We start from the raw sequence: 15,235 nt of genomic DNA on the forward strand, positions 1-15,235 counted from the left end.
ACACCAGTGCAGGTACCTCGGAAGTCATTAAAAGGCTTCTTCAAAAAAGTTTAAATTATTTAAAATGTTTTGGGTTTTGCTAATGGGCCACTTCCCCAACCTTGATTTTCAGATGTAAAAAAATTCTATAGTTTGATCTGAGGACATAGACACAGATCATTTCCATTCTTTTGAAGCTTGTCCTATATTTTGATAAGTGTTCTCTGTGAGGACTTGGCTACTTGTAGAAAGAAGTAAGGTGGGGGGCAGTGGATAACAGATCGAGCTTTCTCTTCTTAGATACACAAGACTGAATATGGCATTTGTTTATCCTAACCACTCAGTTCTTTGCTGAGATAATTCCATTACCAAGTAAACAAGTGTACAACAATTCAATCTAGATAAAGCAAAATATCACCACATGTGATGGCACATGCCTTTAATCCCAGAATTCAGGAGGCAGAGGTAGGTAAGATAGATCTCTGTGAGTTTGAGGCCACCCTGGTCAATATAGTGAGTTCCAGGAAAGTTAGAGCTACATAGAGAGACCCTATCTCAAAACAAAAAAAGTTAAGCTGGCGTTGGTGGCAAACGCCTTTAATCCAAGCACTCGGGAGGCAAAGGCAGGCAGATCTCTGTGAGTTCGAGGCCAGCCTGGTCTCTAGAGCGAGTGCCAGGATAGGCTCCAAAGCTACACAGAGAACCCTGTCTCGAAAAACCAAAAAACAAGTTTGCATGAAGGCATACATACAACCCTAGTTTTGTTGCTGAACATTGTACATTGTGGAAAAGAACCCAAAATAATGCCAATATAATTTTCAAAAACTGTATATAAAGGTATATAAAGACACCTACACATATATACTTTGTGTATATACTTGAATATATACTTTTCTGAGTGACTATTTTTAATATATATGTGGATTGGTGTTTTGCCATGGGTTTCAGGTGCCCTGGAACTGGAGGTAGAGACAGTTGTGAGCTTCCATGTGGGTGCTGGGGATTGAACAGCGTCCTCTGAATGTACAGTCAGTGCTCTTAACCGCTGAGCCATCTCTCCAGCCCTGAGTACCACTCTTTGGTGCCTATGCCTAAATCTACTGAAAACTGATTTTAAAAAGTATGAATATAGGGCTGGAGAGATGGCTCAGCGGTTAAGAGCACTGACTGTTCTTCCAGAGGTCATGAGTTCAATTCCCAGCAACCACATGGTGGCTCACAATCACCTTGAATAAGATCTGGTGCCCTCTGCTGGCATGCAGGCAGAAGACAAAATAAATAAACAAACAAAGTTTGAATAGCCGGGTGTTGGTGGCACAGGCCCAGCACTCGGGTGTTGGTGGCACAGGCCCAGCACTCGGGAGGCAGAGGTAGGCGGATCTCTGTGAGTTCGAGGGCAGTCTGGTCTCCAGAGTGAGTGCTAGGATAGGCCCCAAAGCTACACAGAGAAGCCCTGTCTCGAAAAACATATGTATGTATGTATGTATGTATGTATGTATGTATGTATGTATGTATGTCTGAGTATGGGTTTGTGCCTGTGAGAGCAGTACCCATGGAAGCCAGAAGGCATCAGATACCTTGGATCTGGAATTACAGGCAGCTGCAAGCCATCCCACATGGGTGCTGAGCACTGAACATGGGTTCTCTACAAGAGCAACCAGTGTGCTTGACTCCTGAACCATCTCTCTAGCCTCCATGAAAAAAACATCTATGAATAACCTCCAACTCTTCAAAGAAAAAAAGGGGGGGGAGGCTAAAATAGCAAAAGATTTTTAATAATTATTCACATACACTACTTTATTTCCAGACTTATTTACTACAGTAACCAAGAAAATATAGTTTTGGGAAAGCAAAGATCTGTGTATTAATGGAATAGTTTAGACATAGACCCACAGGCAAATGGATAATCAATTGAATTTCAAGAACATTGTCAAGAAAAATGATCCTCCACCACTTTTCTCAAACTTTTGTTTTATATAACATCTCAAAAAAACAAAACAAAAACAAAACCTCAAATGAGTCATTAAAACCTGAAAGGTATTAAAAATTAGTCTTTGACACTATTAGTTAGGCAAGCATTTTTGAAGACATCAAAACACACAGTCCATAAGAAAAATAAATGTGTAAACCATGAGATTTAAGAATTGCTTTCAAGGTCTGGAGGGATAGCTCAGGAGTTAAGCACAGTGGATACTCTGCAGAGGACTCAGATTTGTTTTAAAACACCACATGACTCAGAGGGGCATGTAATAAAATTAGCATAAAGGCCCACTTTTCAAAAGACCCTGTTAGGAATGAAAAGAAACAAGCCTCACACTGAGAGAATGGACTTCATGAAACACATCATATAAAGGTCTTTCATCTAGATTACAAACACCAGAAACACACAGTGCTAAATGTTTTTTGTTTTTTTTTAATAAGATTTTGTTTGGCTGAGTGTTTTGCATGTATGTATGTATGTATGTGCACCGTGTGCATGCCTCGCTCCCTCCAGGGCAAGAAGGCATTCGATTCACAGATGGTTATGATCTGCCATGCAGTGCCAGAAGCTGAACCAGGTCCCCTGGAAGAACAACAGCTCAGCCCTGGCCCCCACCTCTTTGATAGTGCCTCATGTAGTCCAGGCTGGCCTAGAACCTATATAGCTGAGTAGGATTTTGAACTCCTGATCAATCCTTCCTCCTCCCAAGGCTGCTGTGATTTTAGGTGTGCACCACTACACCCAACCTAGGTCACTGCTTTTCTTAAATTAGTAAAAATGAAAACACATTTGTGTTCGTGCAGTTAATGGATGTAAAAACATGAATAATATAATCATGATCCAAGCTTTTGGTAGTTTGGAAAGTGTTTTTGCCAGCATGTCCCAGATCTTAAATGGCTGTTTCCTGTAAGGTACTAATTCTGTCTCTAGCACCGTGCACACTAGTAGTTTAAACAGAGACTGGCATGCTTATTATTCCAGTATTTTCTACTTGCAAAATAAAAACAAAAGTCAATTAACACTGACCATGGAGCCTACACCCAAGTGAGGCTATGCAGACAGGGAAATTGTTTACAGAAAATACTTCAAAGTCAGGCATGATAACACACACCTGTAATCCCAGCACTTGGAAGACAAGAAGCAAGATCATGAGGATCTGTTCAAGGGGTTATGTGAACAGGACATTACGATTATATTGGATGATCCCAGTTCCTATAGAAAAACAGGCCTAAGAACATGTGAGTGGATGGCCTCTCTGCTGAAGTACTTTAACTATTCAAAGAATCAAATTTACACACTGCTGTGAACTCAGCACAAAAGTGCATGAACGTTCTGGCCTTGAAACAGGGTGCTAAGGATCTGCCTTTGCAAGGGACAAATAGTAGGTTCTTTCCCAGTGAGGCTGGTACATTCCAAACAGCAGATGGCTTTAGGATGTCTCTCAGGATATCTATCACTGCAAGGTAGTATTGAATAGGGGATTGACCTGGATATAAGCAACCTTCTGAACTACCCTTCATGCCTAGGGCATTGGTGGCCCATCACCTGGAGGCAGAGGCAAGCTGACCTCTGTGAGTTCAAGGTCAGCCAGGACTGTTTATATAGAGAAACCTTGCCTCAGGAGAAGGGGTGGGGGGAACCCTTCATTTGATGTTTTAATGGGTCTCTCCTAGATCAGAAACCTAACTCTCTTGTCTGTATAGTTTCAAAATCATACCACAAAGACTGGTCAAGATTTTACTACTGTACCCTAGTGGGAAATTACCCAAATAACCTGTTGCTGGTCCTGTTTCTTAAAAGTTTTTATGTCAGTTTAACTAACTTCCTGCTTGGAGAAGTCTTTGCAGAATTCAATGTTCTGTGGTTTTCTATGTGAGAAGCAAGATGTTATGGAGGAACATGTTAACTTCTGCAACATACTACGTTAACAAATCTGTCAAGTGTCTAATTCAAACATAGGGCTGGTTGGTACACAGCCTAATAATAACACTGTTAAGAAACACTGAAACTCAAATTACCCATCTTAAGCAGTTGAGAACATGGCCAGGCTCTACAGACCTACTAAGACACCTCACCTAACAGCTCAATGCAATGTTTCTATTCACATGCACAGATATAAAATGAAGTAGGGCAGTTACCAAAAGTTGACTAACAGTGCTATATAAGAAACTTTATTATATGGCTTCAACTCTCCATCTTGACAGATTAAGACACCTGAAATGGGTTCTCAGTTAAGAAAACTTGTAAGATACTCCATTATTTAGGATACACATAAAAAAAAAAAGGTAGGGTCTCCATATGTATTTCTGGAATCTGCTATGTAGACTAGGTTGGCCTTGAAAAAATTATCCTGCCTCTATTTCCCCTGTAGTGAAACTTAAGGCTTAAGGTGTGCACCATCATGCCAGATCACCCCCTGAATTTATACACTTTGACATTTAATGTGTGTGAACGAGTGGACACGCAGGTGTGGAGGTCATAGGACAACTGAGTCACTTCTCTTATGTAGGTTCCTAGCTGCGATTGAACTCAAATCATCACGTTTGGTTTGAAAACCTTTACCCACTGAGCCATCTTGAGACTAGCCCAGCAGGCAATTTTCTTTATGGGGCTAGAGAGATAGTACATAAATCGTCGTGTAGAAAACATAGAAATTTATAAATAACCAAATGGTTTTAAGTTTCACTAAAAATACTTTTGAGAGTACTACTTAACTCTACATGCACACAATTTTCTAAAAATAAACACATTAACATCATCAGTATTACATTGTTTGCATTTGTTTGTTGGGATGGTCTGGGCAAGCCTGATGACCTGCAGTTTGATCCCAGGAATCCATAGTGGAAGGAGAGCCAATTTCTGCAAGCTGCCCTCTGACCTCCACATGTATGCTGTGACAATACATACCCACACTCACAAACCATTCATACATATAATTAAAAACAACACTCTAGCCATGATTAAATCTCAAGTGTAAGGAAGACTTAAAAAAAAAACAAAAACAGGAAAGAAGTTCATGGATCCGTTGTTTTGTTTTGTTTTGAATTCTGAGAGGAAGGTTACACCACTCAATACCTGGAAGTTAGTTGTTTGTAAGTGTATTATAGGTTATGCCCAGCCACCAAGTGAAGACTGACGGTTAACAGAAAGAGCTCTCACATCCTAGCACAGCAAAAACATTGAAAGAGGATAAAATATGGGTACTGGTTTTAAGAGATTAGGAAAATACAATCAAGTTGACAAGACTAAGTTTATTCTGTAATTTTTATTAATAAAAGTTGATGATATAAAATGAGTGGCTGGGCTTATAGTTTGCTACACCAAAGAAATTTTAAAAACCACTTAAGATGTTACAATAGCTTCGTGACAGCAATCCTGATAGAGACATCTTAAGTTTGGCAGATAGGTTTCCTTTGACTATATAAAACTAAACCTTAAAAGTTATGAATGAGAATCATAAAATTACCATTTGAATAAAAAAAAATTTCTAAGAACTGTAATTTCAAGGCTATAGGGAAACCACCATCCCAAAAGATCTGGAAAGTTATCCAATCAAGAATGAATATAGTTGATCCTTCTGGATGGACAACTATCTACTTGGAAGCCAAAAGAATAAATAACAGACTAGGAATGCACCCAAGATCCCAAATAAATTAGTAAAAGTGCCATTAAGAATCGTCAGACATATCATCATTGTTTAAATACAAATTCAAATTTAAGTTCAAAAGATACAGTAACTTTATTACATAAAATTTCTCCTGTGTGCTAAAAATGTTAACGTACAAGACACAATATATGTGTAAGTGAAGAGGGAACTGTGGTGGAGTTGTTTAATCATTTTTCATTACTGAAGAACAATAGACAGTGGAAATATATAAGCACGCAGAATCCTCTAAATTCAACATTGTTATATTACTGTTCAACCAAAATATACTACCATTCTCATATAAATGCCTGCTCATTCATCTTTGAAAAATAAAGTCCATTCTCTCTCCATAAAGCTTCCTGCAGGACTGACCAAGGCCTGTCCCATGCTAACTGGGGCACTTTCCATCTTTGGCTAGGGCCTCAGCACTGGGACAATGTGGGTCAGTCAACATACATCTGGTGCTTTTGCAATTGTTTCAGTCCGTGCAGCATTGTACCTTTAAAAGCTTGTCCCGAATATACCTTTGGAAAACTGAAAGAAAAGACGTATGTATGGCAAAGTACAATTCATTCTGATTCCATAGCAATCAGTACAAAACAGCTCTTTAGTGCAGCATGGAGTTTCATCTACCAAGTTACTTCCAGATGGAATTCCACTCTGCTGGAACAGCAAGAACAGTCAGCTTGTCTACTTGGTATTTCCTAAGGCAAAAAAGAAATTAAGCACTGGAAGAAGACTTCAGAGTGAAGCTCTACAACTGTGGTTCTCATTTACAGTGACTTCATTAACAGTTAAGCATAGACACACAAAAAAAAAAACAGAACCCTCGAGCATCTCTAGACCGTGAACCCTTAACAATAATATATGTTCAACACATGAGTGCATAGAACCACACCTCTCTCAGAGGCTCCATGGAAAAGAACACTTGTTAAAAATAGTTCATAAAAATACCAAGGAGACAATAGAAACCCATTTCACTTCATTGCACCCATGGATATGACACAAAATATTGGTTTAAAGAGGTAGATGAAAAAGAAAAAGAAAACCAGATTCTCCATTCTTTGTCACTTTTATTCAGTAGTAGTTTTTTTTTTTTCCTTATTTTCAGTGCCAGACATGGCAAGGAGTGATTACAGCCAACTGTTATTAAAACATTTGTTCGCAACATATACCCCCATTACCACTGACCCAAAACTGACTCGTTTTGTGTGCTTTCGTTCTTCCTTTTAATATGCCACCACCGAGACCAGGTGGAAAGGGCAAGGGTAAGAGATGGAGGGGAAGAGTCCAGGAGGCCAGAGAGGAGGAATGCTACAAGCCACAGTAAGAATGAGCTGTATTTAATTTAAAAAAGAGAGGAGGGGTGTACCCCACAAATGATACAGTAATGAGGATACACAAATCCCATAGCATGACTGAAGGCGTTCACTGTGTTTGACGTCATCACAATGGAAGGCATAAAAAGTGGAGTACATCAATGCTGACACAGTCCAGTCCAGTCCACCAGGCAAGATGGTGCAAGAAGTCATTAAATTAAAAGTGCCCTTCCCTTCCCTAAACGGCTAGCAGACATGGAGAACAGCCTGGGATGCACCCACACAGCTTTCTCCATGTGGCTATCAAATGTGTTGTCGAATGGCACACTGTCAAACACTGGAAAGGGGCGCCACAATGGACCGCTCTCTTATAGGTATGAATGCTAGATTCAACTATCTCACTAAGCAGGAAGTGGCTCCTCTGCTAGGAATGCCAGCCTAATTCACTTTGTCTTGAAATATGTACAGATTGTTTGTAGTTGCTACAGCAATGATGTTTTCCTTGGGGTGCCAGGCTGTATGAAGGATTTTCTTGTTGAAGTCTAGGCTGTCAACACTTATTTCATCTTTCTTTCGCTTGCCGCTCGCACAGACTTTGCGTGGCTTCAAAACTGTGCGAGGCTTATTGTTTTCTCGTGATGCTTCTAGAGTTATATCCCGCTTTGTGTTCCTGTCGAACATTCTGAAGAAATTATTGTAGGATCCAGTCATGACAACACTGTAAAGGTAGAACACCCAATCAAACTGTTAACAAGAGACTGTTTACTGTAACAGGTCAGTGACCAACCTTGCCTAGCACTCACTGTGCAGGAAGCAACTTCTTTAAGCTTATCTGAACTAAGACATAAAGGATATTGACAACCAAACCAAAAGCACTAGAATCTTCTTTCTAAAAAAGCAAATTTAAGAAATTGTACAAAGCTGATAGCACCCAAGTACATTTCTCTTCTTGGTATGAATTACCTCATTGAGTAATCTTTGCCAACAGTAGACCATGCAACCAACCATACTAAGGGGATTCTAGAACTAGCAACCTATGGAGTTCATTCTAACCTCCTCCAAAATGGGGAGGGGGAAAAAAAAAGGTTGTTGCTGTTTCATAAAGCAAATTATGAGCTATTTTACTTGCCCAGATAATTTTTTTCTTTTTTTTGAGATGAGGTCTCATTATGCAGCCCAGCTTGGCCTCAGAACCATAACCCTCCTGCCTCCACATTCCTGGTGCAGGGATTATAGGCATATATTTACCATGCCTACTTCAGATAATATGAATGCTTACAATAGACCTGCTCAAGAAAATAACATTATGGGGCTGGAGAGATGGCTCAGAGGTTAAGAGCACTGGCTGCTCTTCCAGGAGCTGAGTTCAATTCCCAGCAACCACAAGGTAACTCACAACCATCTGTAATGAGATCTGGTGCCCTCTTCTGGCATGCAGACAACTATCAATAAACAAATCTTAAAAAAAAAAAAAAAAATAAATAACATATCTTCATTAATGATAAAATTATTGTACCCGTGGCACAAAACAATTGTTCTGTATTCTCATGAAAGCCATCACGGCTTCAAAACTCCCTGTGTAGTACAAAATGACCTTGGACTCCTGGCCCTCTTGTTCTTCTAAATGCTGTAGTTACAGGTTGTGTGCCAGGAGACCTATCTTCCAAAAAAACACCTTAACCAAACACTTACTCAAATCTTTCACTAAATTCAAAACCACCTTTGTTGTCTGATTTCTTTCCTAGTTTACCCACCTTTCTACTCGAGTCAAACGGTCTCTGTAATTACTGTGCATAAGGCAAACTAGGGACTGGTCAGCTAATACATGGTGTGTCACAAAGGATTCTGATTTATTCAGAATGCCAGTCCCTCAAAGAACGGACAATATCAATTGAATTCAGGGTGGTGTATGTCCCTGATAATGAAACTGTTTCTTTAAAAACAATTCACATAAATTAAGCTGGTGGTACCCATCCATGTTTGTAAATTTTTAACTGTTACTTTGTAGCACAAAATGTCCAGGTTATGAAAGACAAGAAAGAACTGGAGAATTCTTAAAATACATAGAACAAGTTATGACACCATGTCACTTTAAGACAAGAGCAGGTTTCTCTCTGCCATGAAGGGACTGAAACCACCTGGTGGGTCACCGAGCTCTGGACAGCACTAACCAAAGCTGGCTTTGAGCTGTAGCTGTGGCAGATGGGGCCCCTGTCCATTAGGAAGTGGTGTGGGGGCCGGCTGGGGGGGGTGGGGTGGGAGGAGTTGTCAGTGGTTAAGAACACTTTCTGCTTTTACAGAGGCCGGGTTTCTGTTCCCAGCAATCCAGGGTGGCTCATGACCATCTGTTACTCCAGTTCCAGGGTTCACTGCCCTCTTTTGGCCTCCACAGGCACCAAGTACAAAAACATACTTCACATACATGTAGGCAAACATTCATACACATAAAATTAAGATAAACATAAGAATAAATTTTTCAATGCATAATTTAAAAGTAATTATATTCCAAAGAGCTTGAGAGAGAGAGAGAGAGAGAGAGAGAGAGAGAGAGAGAGAGAGAGAGAGAGAGGGAGAGAGAGAGGGAGAGAGAGAGGGAGAGAGAGAGAGAGAAGTCAAGACAACCTTTATGGGTCGGTTCTTCCTTCTCTGCAGGTTCCAGTAATCCAACTGAGGTTGTTAGGCTTGGAAGCCTTTTTGCTGTATCCATCACCCTGCCTGCCCTCAGAAAGTATCCTTGATGTTGAGAGTTATCACCTTCCTTGACAACGGAAGGGCACTGAGAACTAACCATACAGATACCAGACATGGGGAAACTGACTGTAAGACGCCACACCTACATACACCAGTACATTCTCTTCACATCTGTCCTTCCTGAACTCACATTTAGCAATGACATCACAGGTACTTACCCTGCAGGAGGCATTCGAGTAGTGTGATCAGCCTATTATTAAGCCTCATATAAAACTCAGGCAATTATAATTTAAAAACCAGAGAAAAGACAAACACCTCAAGTTTGAGGGCTCTAACATCTAACACCAAAAAATGTGAATCATATCAAGCTTTTTAAATTCAACTACCGCCAAATAAAGCACCTGTAATTGCTTTAGATAAGGCCTAAAGTAACTGCAAAATTATGCTGTGTTTGAATCGGAATACAGTAAGCACTAAGAACTTGCAATAACATACAAATTGCTTCTGTGGAGTGAGTGTCGTGGTTACAGACACTGAAGTACAACACTGCATCAAGTACCTGAGCTGCCCAAACAGTTCTCCAATGAAATTCACCACTTTAATTAACTGTTGGCATATCTGAGTTATGATTTTGTTTTTAATGTTTCTTTCATGAAACAGTCTGCATTACTGACTCAGACTCCTCAAGCACTCTTCCTGCCTCAGCTGCCCAGGGGGGCGGAACTACAGATACACACTGTACATGGCTAGCAATGTCATTTATGTGGCTCACAAAAAAAGGGGAAAGATTTTATAATGTAACTTAAATACCTATAACTTCTTATTATAGATCTCTTATGCTTTATGTAGAAAATCAACACTTTTTTTTTAATCATTATAACTCTATTCATGATTACTAGGTTTATTTCACAAGTACCTGGAAGAAAAAAGAATAACTTCTGTCAAAGAAACAAAAAATTAGGTCTTTATTTTTACCTAGTATGACAAACCAGAGGGGATAAAACAGCAAGTTTCTTCCTTACCTGTCAGACCCATTCCAACAACATTCAAATTTGTCAAATATGCAGTCATTTTCATAGAGTGAGCAAAGTTTACTTCTGAGGTATTCATGTACCTAGGGAGAAACACATACTCCATTTCAGTCTCCTCTCAAATCAGGAACATTAAAAATTCATTTAAACAGTGGATAGCAGAATCACACCCCCCCCCCCCTCTAACCTTACTTCTCCTGGTCCTTACATTTTTCAGTAGCACAACTGAGGAAAACACCTTTCTGGGCACTGCAACGTACTCCAATAAGCCTAACTAAGACATCTGTAATATTCAAATAAGAATGTACACCCTCCATAGATTCATTTATCTGAATGTTTGATCCACATTTGGTGGCCTATTTAGGAAGGATTAAGTGGTGTGGCCTTTTGGAGGAGGCCTTTTGTGTCACTGGGGTAGGGCTTTGAAGTCAGCCTCCCTCTGCCTCCAGTCAGTGAATCAGATGTAAGCTACTGTTCTACACCATGCCTGCCTGCCTGCCTGCCACCCATATTCTCCACCATAATGAAACTGTAAGCAAGTCCCCATTAAATGCCATCTCTTCTCCCGCCAGGGACAGGGTTTCTGTGTAGCCCTGGCTGTCCAGGAACTCACAAGAGATCCACCTGCCCCTGCCTCCCAAGTACCAGGATTAAAGGTGTGTGCCGCTGCCGCCGCCACCACCAGCAGTTTAAAATAATTTCTTTCTTAAGTTGCCTTGGTCATGGTGTCTCGTTCACATAAATATAACAGTAACTGAGACATCTAAGCCAGAAGGTATTTGAAAATGGCAAATAAGAGACTAACAAAAGAATGTTGTAGCAGAATTTAATTTTCACTTTTTGGCACTCAGTCCATTACTGCTTATAAGAATGCTGCTTCCTTGCCTCTGAGTACCATTTTCTGAGCACAAATTTAACTGTGCTCTGTTATTTTAAATTAAATATACAGCACAGAAAGGATTAGGCTTAGTGACAAACTGATTTCTCTCAGCTGTCTGTCCCCATCTCCTCACTCTTATCTACCCACATCATTTAAAAAGTCTATGGTGGGCTGAGATATGGCTTGGTGGATAAGTATGCTTGCTATCAAGCCTGAGTTTGATTCCCAAGATATGCAACATTAGAGAGAACTGAATCCTGAAAGTTATTCTCTGACATGAGGGTCTCAGTGTCATGCATGGGGAAGACAGCTAGCTCTCCTGGATACTGCCAACACTTTGAAAACAGAACATTTCACGCTGATTTTGTTTCCATTTAACATTTGTTTGTCCTAATTTTGTAAGCATCATGCATTTCCTAAGTCTGCTTCAGAGCACTTCTTTCTACACCCTGGTCCACAGGCTCTGCTGGCCTGGCCTGTGCTGCACTGTGTACCTCACTCTCATCTATCTCCGATGCTGTAGATACGGGTCAAGGACAGTAGCTATTTGACAGAGAGAGAATATTGAACTTACATTCTACACCAAAGAGGTAACTCCTAAAGCCACTGACAGAGAATTCAGGCCCTTTATACTTGAAACAATTAGCCAAAAGATATATGAGTCATGTGATTGTCAGGTCAAACTTAAGCCCCGGTCCGCTATTTCTGTACACTTTTTATCCGGAGTGTGCCCTCTGCTGAGAATGCTTTCCCGAGCCCTGCTGCTGTCCACATTTCTCACTCCCATATACAAGGCAGTCCACCACAAATAGCCAGCAGTGAACCACGTGACTAACAAAATTAAGTTTACCCACAATCGTGAACAAACAACATACACTTTACACAGTTAACAGCAACACATCCGTGGCTCTCTGAAAGAAATGTGCCACTCTGAACACCCTGTGCACCTCTATACTGTCCACAGGTATACACTCTTTCAAAACAAACTGCAAATACCTGGTATGTCTCCACAGGCCTGTTTTCCATATTCAAGTCCCAAATTTTGACTGACAAATAGTCTCTAGTCATCATATAGCGACCACTATGGCTGAATTTTACATCAGAAATAGAGGAGATGATTTCAGAAAAAAAAGACCTGTTGCTGGGATCTTCAGGTTCTTCAAACACTGAAAACAAGAGGAAAAGTTTAGTATCTGGGTTTGGATAGATCATTTTCTAATAACCAAGTGAGGGAAAAAAAATCACAGACTAATACAGAAAAATTAAAACATTTTGCCAGCTTTGGGGACAGGTTCCCTCACAAAATCTCTCAAGAAACTTAATGATTACTACACAATGCAGAGCCCTGTTAATGTAGGGGTCTGCTTTTCCATAGGAGAGTTCAAGTGGGACACTCTACTTCAGTGCACAATCCGCCTCATTGTCTCTATTGTCACTCTGGAAACCACCCTCCACTCTGCCCATCCAAATTTCCAGTTGCCCCATAAAAGGATTTGTTAACTGGCATGTATCAGTGTGTGTGTGTATAACTGTACCATATGTGTGCAGTGTCCAAGCAGGCCAGATGGTATTGGATTCCCTGGAATCCAAGAATCACACAGTTGTGAGCTACTATTCTCATAACTACTGAGCCATCCTTCCAGCCTCATCCATTTTAATGCCAATGTTTTTGTAGGGGGAGGGTGGCTTCCTAGTAAGTTGAAAAGGTTAAGGAAGGAGGGATAAGGAAAGAGAGAAGAAAGGAAGCTCTGCTTGAATACAAGGCTGGAAAGCTCAACCGCACATCCATCCACATACATGCCCACCTCATGTGCTTTCTATGGAATAAGCAAAGTTTCAGATGGAGTCAGGAAGTTACCCACAGGCACACAGGTCAGGCTGAGTCTGAGTGGACCCACTTTAAAGAAAGGGCAGAAACAGACTTACATTTAGAATGTCTGTCACAGAGCGCAGATGCCCTCATGTCACATAACCGAATAGTTCCTTTACTGCTGCTGTACACGAATGTGTTACAGCTGTTGGGATGGAATTCTGCTGCTGTAATCACCTCTGTGAGCTCTTCCATATTGGCAGGCTTGATATCCACAATATCTAGATAGCATTTCATTAAGGAATCTCCACACAGAAAAGGGAAAATAACTAAGACCAAGTATTTCTTAGTAACACTCTATTCCTTTTTATGAGCAAACCCCAGAAATGTTAAAATGTGATTTGTACTTTTTTTCTTTTTTTATTGAGAGACCTTGCTATATATACAGTGTAGGATGGCCTGGAACTTCTGTTCTCTGGTCTCAGCCTGCTGAATGCTGGTACTGTTAAATAGCACTATCACACACAAGAGTAATAAATCTTTAAATCAATTTTATGTTCCAACATTAGTTAGAACATTTTTGAAATTAGTACTTTACAAACATAGCAAACCACTCAATTTCAATTTTTATAGGCACAAAAGAAATTCCCTAGAACTTCAAAAATTCTATTTTGGGATCATCAGCTCATATGATACGTATTTTTTATTTTCTCATTGAGTTAACTTTTTCTCAGTTTTAATTACTTAAAAATGGGGGTGGGGAGATGCCACAAAGATGGAAAGACATAGTAAAACAAGGATCTAATACGTGAAGGAACTCCCTAAGCCTCGATACAACGGGGCTGGCCTAGGCCCTATCCCAAAGGATATGACAGACTTTGAAGACCCCCCCTACAGAAGGCCTCAGCCTCCCTGGGGAGCAGAAAGGGCATGGGATAGGTAAGGTATTAGTTGGGGAGGCAGAGGGACCTGGGATTAACATGTAAAATAATCTTCTAATTAAAATAAAAATTGAAAAAAATACATGAAGGAGAGAGAAGATAAATCTAATACCGACACAGTATGATTTCTTTACCAAACACCAAACTAATCAAGTGGATACTAAAACTCCTGTCTGTAATTTCCAGATGCCAGAGATTAATCCGCAAATCATCTGCTGATAAGTAGGTTTCATAATCACTATTGATAGAAATTGAGTTGATGTGGTAGGTATGGGCATTGGCAAATATTCTCCGTGGACTGGCCTCCACCATTAGATCCATGGGCCTGAACACTGGCACCTGTCAATGAAATATGAAAACCCAGATTCACAAGACCATTATTCTACTTTTCAGAAAACAACCATAAGAGATATAACGAAGAATGAGTCGGTGTCTCGTTTTTTTGTTTTTGTTTTTTTTAAGCCACTGATGTTGGTTCTCTTTAAACACCAAACTGGAAGAAAGAAAAATAAACAATCTGGACAACTACTTTCTTCTCCAAGTTTTCAAATCATAGTTCCAGTATAAACCTAGTACAAGTGTATGATTTGAATTAACATGGCTAAAAAAGTAAAACCCAGTTTCTTATTCTTAGCATCTTTAGCATTAACTTTAACATTCTACTTTTTTTTCTAACATTTCTACTTTCTGAGTTCCAAAGACACTTACTTTGTAACAACCAAGATTCCAACTCTGAAAGCCAAAACCAGTGTTAAGACAGTGTGAGTCCCATGTCATCTGTGCCCCCGCCCCCTTCCTCAGGAAGCAGTGAGACCTCTGTGTAGCTGTTTCTATTTCAATGAGAAAGATGCAATGTCCCATAAAGAAATGTCCACCAGTGGTTCTAGGAACAGAGGCAATAATGGCACCTGCTTGGTAGCCAGGCTATACAAATATTGACAAAAATCCAATCAGAGG

General features: G+C 40.2%; 1 protein-coding gene across 1 annotated transcript in view; it reads right to left on the minus strand.

The window, feature by feature from the left end:
* Positions 1 to 5,680: 5,680 nt before the first annotated feature.
* The window catches only part of Ppp2r2a (protein phosphatase 2 regulatory subunit Balpha), a 60,020-nt gene continuing 50,465 nt past the window's right edge, over positions 5,681 to 15,235 (minus strand). Inside the window, exons 6-10 of the mRNA XM_027390271.2 lie at positions 14,440 to 14,617; positions 13,454 to 13,618; positions 12,524 to 12,693; positions 10,639 to 10,730; positions 5,681 to 7,643 (exon numbers count right to left, since the gene is read on the minus strand). Of these exons, the coding sequence (XP_027246072.1) occupies positions 7,364 to 7,643; positions 10,639 to 10,730; positions 12,524 to 12,693; positions 13,454 to 13,618; positions 14,440 to 14,617 (885 nt within the window). The 3' untranslated portion in view covers positions 5,681 to 7,363. The remainder of the gene's footprint in view (positions 7,644 to 10,638; positions 10,731 to 12,523; positions 12,694 to 13,453; positions 13,619 to 14,439; positions 14,618 to 15,235) is intronic.

This window comes from Cricetulus griseus (assembly GCF_003668045.3).
Source record: "Cricetulus griseus strain 17A/GY chromosome 1 unlocalized genomic scaffold, alternate assembly CriGri-PICRH-1.0 chr1_1, whole genome shotgun sequence".
Classification (NCBI taxonomy): domain Eukaryota; kingdom Metazoa; phylum Chordata; class Mammalia; order Rodentia; family Cricetidae; genus Cricetulus; species Cricetulus griseus.